The following is a 12,084-nucleotide window of genomic DNA, read 5'->3' on the forward strand; positions in this document are numbered from 1 at the left end:
GTGGGATGCTGTATAATTCTGATACTGGCTGGCAAGGGAACAGTAGAAGCAAAGCATTGTAGTGTCATGCTCTGAAGAGTCTTACTTTGCTCTTTAGGAACATTTCTGTATGGCACATTAATCCACGCTTCTAAAAGTGGATTTCAATAATACGGAATTTAGAGCCTGACAGGAACCTTACAAACTTCACCAGGGACAATTGTAAGGTTGTGTTCTAAGGAGGGAATAAGCCCTGGCAATGAAACAGCCTGGGACCTGACAATTCTGCTGAAGATGGCCTGAGATAGGCAGTGGAACAGGTTGCCTGGAGAGGCTGGACTGTCTCTGTCCATGGAGGTTTTCAAGACTTGACCAGATGAAGCTTTGAGCAATAAGCCTGACCTTGCATTTGTCCCTGCTTTGAGCAGGACATTGGATTAGAGATCACCTGAGGTCTCTTCTGACATAAACTTTCTTATGATCTTATGATAATGTCATTAAAATTTATTCATCCAAGTCCTACAAAAAAAGGTGGGAACAGCTGGCAGTAAAATGAGATTATTGTCAGTGGGTTTCTGAACTACCTTATTCTTGATATCTGAAAATGAGACTTCATTAACAAAATGTCACTTGTCTTTATTATTGCAAAAGTAACCTTTTGAAAATGAACTGACCATGAACTAATAGAGTAATTTCATCTGGAATCTGCAGATAATCTGAAGTAATAATGCATAAGGGCATGAAATGCTTCTATTAATCCCTGTGGGGTATTAGCAGCAAAGCCCAATGATGGCAATTTGTATATAAGAATTGTTAATAATTTAGTATTTTACTTCAGGTTCACAAAAGAGAGAGTTACATGTATTATTAAGAAAATAATCTGTGAATGAGAGTTCTCTAATTAATATTATGGCTTTTACTCTAACAGGTACTCAGTAGTATGTTACACTTTAACAACAATAATGTAGCAATAATATATAAATCTTAAACCTAGGAACTACTTTGGCTGAGGGTGTATCACCTCGTTGGTGGATTTATGGTGATTCTAGCCTCTCACTTCAGGAACTACAAGCCTTGTAAAGATTTGTCCTTTAGGTTTATCCAGTTGTGGTAATTATTTGGGAGTGAAAGGACTCATTAGCAGTCCTTTCTCATCTCTGATGCCGTTCTGTAAATTAGCCACTGGAAATTTCTTTAAGTACCTTCGAATTCTTCCATTATCTAGCACAAAAGGTCATTTCACATGAAATCAAGTGCTCTGAGACCTGCTAATGTAAGGACATCCTGAACTCATGAATCTATTAAATCTATTTTCACAATCTGTTTTCACAATTGGATGTTGTTTGTTTTTGAGGGTTGTCTGCTGCTCACCAGATGTACTCTGTTACTATTTATCTAGTGACTGAATTTTTATGGTCCCTTCATAGAGGTCCTCACACAGTAGAAAGCCATCCTTAAGTAAAAAAATCCCTGATCCTGTTTGTGCTTTGAGTTATGATCATATCTGCAGAGTGATAGCTTTGAAAATCAGCATCTCAGTACTACTTGTACAAACATAGCACCATCATCTATCCTCTTGTGATGACTCGATGTGAACCTGGGATCAGACTGTACTGCAATCATATTTTTCAACAAATACGCAAAGTAAAGAGAAATTCTGTTTACAAGGACCAAATGCAAAGAGGGGTAGCTAGCATTCCAAAATTTAGTCTGCTCAAGGAAAGCAAGAGCCCTCACAATCTTTTGTAAAACCCTTTTCTCCACAGGGTTTATAAATGCACCATCACAATCTGTTTGTGGGTACTGTGGGACACAGCCTACAAAGCCAGCTCATGTAAAAACTTGTGCTAGGAACTGTTGTCAAGCTTGAAGAGCCTTGTGTACCCATCATCAAATATATTTAAAAGAAAGAGCCTCTGATAAGAGGAGAGAATAAAAACCCTTTTTAAATCCGTCTGAACAGAATTTACTTTCCATTTCTTACCAACTTTCTACTTGGTCTGCAATTCATCTCATGGTTCAGCTTTCTAACTACTTTTTCTGCTGCATTCCTGGGTTACAGGTGTGTGCCACAGAGAGACAGCAGCAATCCCTTCTGGAAATGGCTTGGGAATACCATGGAGGAAGCAGGAGCATTGGTGAGATTTTGAAGACGGAAGAGTGAAAGATGAGGTGCTAAATCTGAGACTGTGGCTGCTAAAATGAGCTGCTGAACATCAGAGAGCAGGAATTACTGCATTTCCTAAGAGTGCTGCAGAACCTCTGAGCCTTTTATTTCTAGTAATAGAAAAGAAATCCATGTGTGTCTCAACATGTGGATGGAATTTTGTTTATTTGGGGAAAAGAAGTGTTAAAATGACAGTTTTTGAAAGCAACAGTTTTTCATAGAGGCAAAAATATATTTTATGTATATATAAAATATGCATCCTATGCTCTGTGTTTATCTGGTTTGCCCGTCCCAGATCCCTTGAGTGGATAATGCTGCACCTTCAGCTCCCACAGCCTCCACCTTCAGCTCCTACACCTCCATCCTGGCCTCTGTGCTGTACATTATTTCAAATGATTTTTGAAATAATTTCAAATTATTTCAAAGGAGCCCAGCTGGGTGCTGGACTGTGATTTCTCATGCAGCTCAGATCAGATCCATTAGCTTTTTTGAAGGTTAGGACCAAGACCATAGAAGTGGATGGGGAGCGAATAGACAGACTGGTGTTCCTGCTGTGTTCTCAGAGGCTTAAACCAGGGAGAAAATAGTCAGGCACATCCATATTGTTTTTGCACTTTGCTTCATGATTTGCAGTAGTCTCATTCATAAATGACAAAGAAACAGCTCCCCGCTGTGAGGTCCTCATACCACAGAGAGCTGTAATGAGTTTGCAATGAGATGGAGATAAGGAAGATTTTTAGTGATTACTCAGACAAATCTCTGAGTGCAAATCAGAGATGTGCTGAGTGAAGGGTATATCTTTCCATCACTCTCCATGGCCTAAACATCTGAGGATACTTAAGGTATTCTCATGGTATTATATAATAAGAACTCTCTAAGACAAAAATGTCCTAAATGCATCTTTATGGATTTTTTTCCCTTCACTGTATGTCAGAAACTTTTGTAATTTGACAGCCACTAGCAGTGATTAATGGCTAGCAATACAGCTAGGGGCAATGTATGTTTCAAAGTCAGTATCAGGAAAGACTGTGTGATCTGCGAAGTCTTTGGCTGAGGAACTCTCTCCTTGCAAAATCAAAACCAAGTATTTTGCCTATGTGCTCATTGAAGATCTCCAAATAAATAGTTGGAATATAAATGAAGATGAGAGTGAAAAACAGGAGAATATTTACCTTGCAGTGTGGTGCTAAACTGAGATTTTGTTTCTGTTTTGGTCTTTCATGATAGCTACAGTATATTTATATTTTTCATAGGAATGTATATATATTTGTGGAAGTGTATACATGTAAATGCTCCAAAAAGAAATTTTTTATTTTCATTCTCTTAGAAGCATCAGGTGTTTTCTGTGTTGAATCTTAACAGAGGTAATATATATCCAGATATTAAAGTAATCATGGCAAAATAAATAAATATTTCCAAAGATGACTCCTGTACCTCATTTACTGCTCTTTTCAAAATGTGTGGTTATGAGTAAACCATTTACTTCCACAAGTATATGCTCTGCAGGATTTCAGATACAAAAAAAATTAAAAGGTCAGAGAATTACAATAAATAGTTTTACTGCATCCCTGTATGACATAAGGCTCATTTCTATTTGCCATGTTCTGTCCTTCTTAATTGAAGCATCAGACCACACGTACAGTCTGGAGCAGCTCAATTATGAAAGGTTAGAGTCATCAATTTGTTCCTGATTGGTTTATTAATTACTGGCCTTGACTCTTGATTCAAATCAACACTCTTTCCTCAGGATAAAAGTACATATTATGTTACAAGTAATATACTGTACTTATAAACAAAAATTTATTGGAAACATTTACAAAGAAAGCTTCCACTGGACTTGGCTTTGATGGAATTATGATCTCCTGTACTGTGAAGTCTGACTTTCACAGATGACCACTGGTGAATTCTAAACAGTGTTGTTACTGAATCCCTTCAATCCGTAAAAGGAATGAAAAAAATGTTGTGAGCTGAAATTGTGTTTCAGTTTTGTAAGGATGTTTCAAATACATAACTTTCATCCATGTTTTCAAGATATTTTTAAACAGGACTTCTGATGGTTCTGTGGTATTTCCTCATGAAAACTTTTTGCTTGCAAACCTGCCGTATTGTGCCTGCTGATGCACTCCAAAGAAGTGGAAGAACTTTTGATGGTAAATCTCAACCAGATCTGCAGAAATGGCTAAGTTGTGTCTGGAGATACTATGGATGCCGTTAAAGACAAGGTATGAAGGTATCCATCCATTACAGATAAGAGAAGGCAGGAGCTTGCTCTTTCTTCGTTATTTTACATAATGTACTTCAGCGATTTGGATATAGCATATTCCTGAAAGCCAGCAAGAGCACTCTCCCCGTTGGTGGCAGTTAAGAAAGGCTTTATTTATTTACTCCAACAGTAAATGCCTTTTTCACCTGGTGGGAAAGGGCAGACTGAGCCCGCTTTGCTGAGCTACTCTGCTTTGGTTCATGAGATTTTGGGCTGGGTTCCTGTCCCCTCTCCATCAGAGGATAGACACTCCTCCGCTGGTCCACCCACTGAGCCTGGGGCATGTCTCACCCGATTTAACTGACCCTGAAAGGAAAAAACCCCAAAAAACTAAAAAAAAAAACCAACCCATCAAAGCACTTCAAGTTTAGGCACATAATTACCTTCTCAAGATTTGGCCTGAACTGATCCCAGCCTACGCTCCTTTCTCTCACGCTGTCGTGACAGGATTTCAGTCAGAAACACGCGGCTCTCTCTGACTGCAGACGCTCGAGTGCCGGCAAGAGCCCCGCACCAGCCCCGCACCGCCGCGCCCCGAGCTCCCCCAGCCCCCGGCGAGCGGACCCGCCCCTGGTGGCCGCCCACCGCGGCGCCTCGGCGGGGAGGGGATCGCGGCGGAGGGGCCGGGCCGGGCCGGGGGCGTTGCGGGGGTCGGGGCGGGCCCGGGCAGGGCTGTGGGGGGCGGCGGCGCCCGGCCCCGGGTGTGTGCGGCGCTGCCCGCCGCCCTCGCCGCGCTGCCGGTCCGGGGGTCGCCGCTCGCCCGCTCGCCCGGCGGAGGGGGTGCGGAGGGCTCTCCCCGCCATGGCCTTCACCTTCGCCGCCTTCTGCTACATGCTGTCGCTGGTCCTCTGCGCCGCCCTCATCTTCTTCGCCATCTGGCATGTGAGTACCCCAGCCCCGCAGCCCCCGCGTTAGAGGCGGCTCCAGCCCCGGTGTGGAGGGTCGTGCCGTGAGGGAGCGGGGCGGCGGGACGGGCTGGGGCGGGGGCGAGCAGCCCCTCTCCCGGGGAGCCGGGGCGCAGCGTCCCGCGGCGGGGTCGGGGCCGACGGACCTCGCCGTGAGACCTCTGCGCGGGGGACGGGGTTGATGACATCGCTGTAAAGCGCAAGGAGCGGTGGCCACGGGTCCCTGACGGCTCGGTCCCCGCTGCCGGGCAGCGCTCGCAGGCTGAGCGCTGCCCCAGCCCCGCGCTGCTCGTGGCTGAGCGCCGGCTGTGCCCCGGCGGGAGCTCCCCAGGTAACAACATCTGCTTCTCTTGCCTGCGGGTACACCGCTGTGGCGGGGAAACCGCCCCGTGTCCGATGAAGCAGATACGGTGTGTTTCCTTCAGTGATTACTACATTAATAACTTCTCAAAAAGTCGGGGTTGAATGTGAAACTCTCTCATCCTTCCGATGTGTGACCCGGCTATTGTGGTTCACCTTCATTAATTTCACTCCACAGTGTTGGCGCTCGTTCCTTACTGTTCGCTGGGTGTCTGTGGTAGGCGTAAGCGTGTAACTTAGAAAATGTGAAATCATTCTAATGCATAACTTGGAATTCTTTTGAACTGTTACATATTTTAGAATTAATTACACTTTGTGTGCTACACGATCACTCCGTGCCGTAAGCATTCAGTATGGAACAGGATAAGTTGGAGAATAGAGCGAGTCTCGTGCATGCTTCTACAGCTACTTGATGGAGTATGATTAAAAGAACAGCCCTCCTTTGACTAACAAGTAAGGGAGATGCAGAATTTATTTTTATTGAAATGGAAATAAAGCTGCTAGCTTAGTTGTATTAGCACCATGAAAGAAATCCTTATGTCATGAGAATGCTTTGAAATTTAATTATTTTGTACTCTTCGTGGGGCAGTTACAAGTTTTTTCTTACTAAGGAAACCACAAAGGTGTGATGGTAATGCCGAGTGCTGCCGTGATGTCGAGTACTGCAAGGCTGGCAAGGATCTCTAGCAGTCAGCTACTGCACTACTCTGAAAAAAGGAGTAGTAAAATTTAGATTATTACTCATGTTTTCTCTCCTCCTCTTCTGCAAACCTTTAGGTCTCCAAAAGTGAGAATTCCACAGCTTCCTCAAGGGACTTAGAGTTAGAAGTGTGTTCTCCTTTGAATCTCTAGCGCTACAAATTAAACTGCAGCAATTTTAGTGGTTGTTTTATATATTTGATGTCTGTCCCTGTGTCCTCTTTTTTCTGGGTCTGGAGTTGTTGTCATGTGAATTCATAAAGTACTTGTAGCAAATCTGGCAAATTATTCTCCCATAAATGAGTGTAATTACTGCAAATTTACTCTTAGTGAAACTTTTTTTTAACTTTCAGTCTATAAACTCATGAAGAGCAATGCCTCAGTATAAGAGCTCTGTAAGGCAACTAGGGAAGAAAACCTTTTCTCAATACACATATGTTTATGCTGCATGTTTCTTACATCTGTTGAAAAACTGTTGAGGGATTGAAACTGAAAATGGCAGGAAATGCTCTTCTGTTGTAAGAGATGAAGAATTGGCACTGTCTTTCCTAGAAAACAGATAAAAATTCTATTGAAATACATGGTTTGTGAAGGAAGGTCATAGAATTTAAATTTAGATTTAACATCCTGCCAAAATAAACTTTTAGGTGTACATGTTATCCACATATACAGAACGCAAGGGTTTTTATTGCCCTTTCTTCAAGAACTGGTACAGTCTGGTTTCTTTTGTAAGGTATGTATTGAGTCATAGGAGTTTCTTTTACCTTAAACATCTCAGTTGTGAAAATCTTCCCAAGAAACAAAACTCCTACTCCTTCCCTGTGACCTGATTTTTTCCCACTGTAATATACTGGTAAGGGACAGTAAATGTATTGTACATAGGTTCTAATAATGGCAGAGGAGTGTTTCAATCATTATATTTTCCTGTTTGTTTATTTTTATAAAGACATTCTGTTGCTACAAATAAGCTGATGAATAATCTGAGTGTCCCATCACTTTGAAAGATTTGTGAGAATGAGAATTTATATTTTGTGAAGTATTTTAAAGGATAAGAAAAAAACCGTAGCATTTGGACTTGATATTGTTCTAACCTGAAGCTGAATGAGGTTTGGGCAGATATCTGGAATGATTTAACAGCAGATCAAATAAAATTGAATATTCTTCCTGCTGGCAAGTCAGATGAATTATAATTTTTACTCATATTGATCTCATAGGTTCAATAAAAACTGTACAACCAAAACAAGAAAGTAGGATGAGGATTCTTATTTTTGGACACTGTGCTTTTCTGGTGCCTTTCCTCTAGGAAGTTGAAGACTGTCTATATGTTCCTGTGCTCCTTACTCTTTGGAAGCAGACAGAATGAAGCTGGTCAGAGCATTTTAAAGGAATTGCAAACAAAATGCACAAAGTCCTCCGGATATCTGGAATCTCTTATAATTTTTTTCCTGCCTCTGAGTGATCTTCATGTATAGGTAGCCAGAGGCTTCTGTCATAAAAAAAACGGTACAAAACCAAATTAGATACTATCAGCAACATTTGTTTAAACTCTGCACAATAATTATCTTAATGTATTATTGCTGTAATTTCACTTATATATATTAAATGAACGAAAAGGACTTGAAAATCTCCATGTACTACATGAAACGAATATAACACTCTCTGGTACAGGAATTTTTAAAGCATTCAGGTTGTTCAGTGACCACATTACCTCTAGCTGTCATGTGACAGTATTAGAAACACCGTGGAGAAGTGTGTGATACGACTAACAGCGGAATCTGGCCTGCTAACTACATAATTTGATATCCTCATCTGATCTTGTTGTAAACTCAAGAGCAGAATGTATGTTCTTCCTCCTGACTATCACAGACACTTTGTCTTGCTGTCCTCAGCTCTTGTTCTTCTTTATATACAGCTTTTTACTAATCGGTTTTATTCCAATCCTAAATGATCTTGAACTAAGATTTAGCTTCCTGTTAACATTGAACTGAGCTGTGTCAAGGCTGTTTGAACTCGCAACAAGACTTGACACACCACATTCATTTCTAGTGTAGCTCCACTAAGTTGTGTCTCAAGTGAAGTTAACTGAAGCTGACCAAGTGGTGCCTTATTTGTCCTCAGTTAAAAAGGGATATGCTTGTGTTGAGTCCTGCAGCACTGTGTTCTCTTAAAGCATATTGGTTTTGAGTAATCTGAGTCCTTCCCTTTTGGTGATATTTTAAGATGAAAAGACTTGCTTTGAGATTTGTTATTTAAAGGAAAGCTTTAAGAAAAGAGCTTTTCAAAGTGGTCCATTTTTTTAATACCACAGCAAAGCAATTCATAAATACCAAGAACCTTACTGTAAAAAGATACTAATTTCTGTGGTGGGCCATCTCTTTTTCAAGTCTTACAAGCATATCTTTGCATGTGACTGCTTCAGAACCTAAGGACTGCCAGAAAGTATTGGGGATATCATGCCAGTGAAAAAATTGGTGGTGCTAGCCTGAGAAGCTGTACCACACTGGATGCTTTTTGGAGTATTTTGATATAGTTGCGAATGCAGATGAATCCAGGAACAGCTCTTTGGCACAAGAGCTGTGTGTGCTGAAAATGATGGCAGCTACTTGAGCCAAGCATAAGGAGAATAAAGCAGCAGAACATGGAGCTTTTTTGGTTTATGCCCTCCACACCACCTTATTTTTTCTTTTGAAGCATGAGGATAGTGTTAATCTTGGTAAACTACCTTAGTATAACTTTGGCTTCACTTAACAGTTGCAAGTTCATGGGTATAATTAAAAACAGTGGTAGGCAGTGACTGAACAGAGTAATATAGGCTATGATTGACTTGTATTTTAAATCAAAGCATCCTTTTTTTTTTTTTTTGCAAACACCAGGGAAAGAAGCCCTTGGAATCTGTATTTGCTGTTGTTTCTGCTCATGGCTTTGTGTGTTAAGTTCATCAGACAACTTGAGTTATCTGTGCCTTGTTTTCTCATTTGCTAAGTGTGAGTAATGGAGCTAAACTGCAAGTACTGCCTATCACTTTATTTAAGAACTATTCCTAAAATGTCTTTGCTTTCTGACAGAAGGTGCTATGTACATATAAGATATTGCCACTTCTGTTATTTGTCACTGTACTGTCCTGGTGATGTGGACTGTATTTTATTAGCACTCAAATTTCAATAGCTCAGGTAAAAAATCTCAAAGCTCTCAAAGAGTTAGGTATGTGGAATTTGGTGAGTATTCAGTTTCTGACTTACTTAGGCTTCCTCATAAAATTCCTAGCCTAATTTTTGATACATTTTACAGCCTTAATTTTGAAGATACATAAAAAGCACACAAGCTTGGGTTGATAGCAAACTCAGTTGAACAAAACACTTTGGTCACAAACTCTGTGCTGATCTATCAATGTTCTCTGTGTATCTTTATTTTACTGTTTCTGTAACTTAGGTTTAGAGGGTGGATCTGCCTTACCTGAAACCTGTAAAGACACCTATGATCTAACTTGAACCTGTGCTTCTCTCCAGTGAAGGCTGCCAGTCATTTCAATTTAACCTCTTTGCAATGCTTTAGAGCCTGTCATGAAAAGAAAGTAATTTCCTTACAGACTTGTGGTCAAGCCTGAATTTCTTTCAGATATTGAAGTTCAGTGCTGTTCATTAATGAATCATTAATGCATTTCTCTGAGAATGTTGGATAATCCTGTGCTTAAAAATAAAATCAGATTAAGGCTTGATGAAGGGGGGTGCAAATGCTGTTGCTGTATGTTATACGTATTTATTGAAGATGTCTTTTCTTCCCTAAGCAGCTAAGCACATTGTCCCTGAGGGTTTTATAGTCAGGACAGTTTAAGGAATGAGTCTGATATTTCCACTCTTTTTAAAGACAGAGCACAGCCAGATTGCCCTGGCTTTAACATAACTTGACAGTTCCCTTACAACTTTTCTTTCAGAAGTTTGTCACATTAATGCTGACAGACAGCTATTAGGCCAGGCAGCACAGGCTGTGTAGCAAACTGTGTCTTATATATTGGGAAAGAGGTATATCTCAGTTTAGTAACCGTGTCATGCTTAAATAATAATTAAAAAGATCATAGAAGTGTATGGGCTCCAACACAGACTTAAGTACTGTGGAAAGATTAAGCAGGATCTCTGTGTATGCTTGAACTGTCATGATGAGATTTATTTGGAGAAAGATTTTAAACTGTATGTGTTTGCCACTGGCTGTAATTCCAGATGCCTTACAAGTCACAGTGACTCTATTATCTGTGTAAAATAAATTATTCTGTGGAGTCTCGTGCCTCCCACAATATGTGCAGAGAGCTATTTAAATGTTACTTGGTTGTCACATATCCGAGGGGTTTTTGGTCTTAGGATTAGTTGTAAAATCTACTTACTAAAGGGATTTATATCCAAATTGTTAAATAATTTATTTCTAGTGCTTTTCAGTAACTGCTATGATTGTTAATAAGCAAGGCAATATAGCTGTCATATTTTATTAGACCGTGAGTACAACTCTTAGATTGAGTCGGAGGCATGAGTTTATAGCTCATTATGTGTATTTGTTTACTCAGCCACCACACACTACATTAAATCACATTTAAAACATTGAATTCAGCCCTCAGACCTCTGGCTCAGCAGATTACCCTCACCCCAACATAAATATCCTTTTAGCAAAGTGTTTTTCAGAAGGAGAAAGAAGCTCAGCAGAGAATGTTTTCCATACAGATAACAGGTATCTCTTTGACCCATTCCTCTTCGTCAGTGCCTGCGACATGCCCCTCATTTGTAACCCGTGTGGCTGCTGACAGCTGGAGATGACTCTTCCAGGCAATGGAACTAGGTCTCACTTAAGTTGTAAACTGGGGATACTGGGAGGCTTACTCTTCTGGTGATGGTAGTTTGGAAAACGCTTCCAATTTCTGTGGAAATGAAGTGTCTGTCCCACATGAAACAGGTAAGAATTATTATTATTTCCACTCTGAAAAGAGTCACTTAAAGTCACAGGCAGAGTCAGCTGATGGGGTAAAGGCAGAACAATGTCAAATACTGTTTGATTTACTAGGTCACCTTCCAGTGTTTCACAGTTGGAAGTTCCCAGTTAAAAATTCAGTTTGTGACCGTGATGATGTGCAGAGAGTAAGAAGCAATTTTATTAACAAAATGGTTCCTGTGTTCCTTGATGGTAATTACAACTTCAGAAATGTCCTGTTCGTGTTAAAAGAACTAATAAAAGGTTCATAGAATAATTTTGATTGGAAGGAATCTAAGAAATCATCTAGTCAAATCTCTTCTTCAAGGCAGGCCTAGTTTCAAAGTTAGGCCAGGCTGCTCAAGCTCCTGTCCAGATCACTTGGGTGGAGAGATGAAACACTGCCTGGATGGATGAGGGGAGAGCAGTGGGTATTGTCTACCTTGACTTAAGCGAGGCTTTCCACACTGTCTCTCACAACATCCTCATAGGCAAACTCAGGGAGTGTGGGCTGGATGAATGGACAGTGAGGTGGATTTGGAGGTGGCTGAATGGCAGATCTCAGAGGGTTGTAATCCATGGCACAGGAGAGGCCTGTCACTAGTTGTGTCCCTGAAGGGCTGATACTGGGCCCAGTGTTGTTTAACTTACCCATCCATGACTTGGATGAAGGGGCAGAGGCATCCTCAGCACGTTCACTGATGACACCAAGCTGAGAGGAGTGGCTGATACCTCAGAGGGCTGCGCAGCCCTTCAGCAGG

General features: G+C 41.0%; 1 protein-coding gene across 2 annotated transcripts in view; it reads left to right on the top strand.

The window, feature by feature from the left end:
• Positions 1-5,210: 5,210 nt before the first annotated feature.
• CNIH3 (cornichon family AMPA receptor auxiliary protein 3) overlaps positions 5,211-12,084 on the top strand; it is a gene marked incomplete at its 5' end in the record, with an annotated part of 45,187 nt that continues 38,313 nt past the window's right edge. For both annotated transcript variants that reach the window (XM_082302666.1, XM_082302667.1), the window contains one exon: positions 5,211-5,291. In XM_082302666.1, coding sequence (XP_082158792.1) covers positions 5,211-5,291 — 81 coding nt within the window. The remainder of the gene's footprint in view (positions 5,292-12,084) is intronic.

Source organism: Coloeus monedula, assembly GCF_965178545.1.
Source record: "Coloeus monedula genome assembly, chromosome: 2".
In the NCBI taxonomy this organism is placed as follows: Eukaryota; Metazoa; Chordata; class Aves; order Passeriformes; family Corvidae; genus Coloeus; species Coloeus monedula.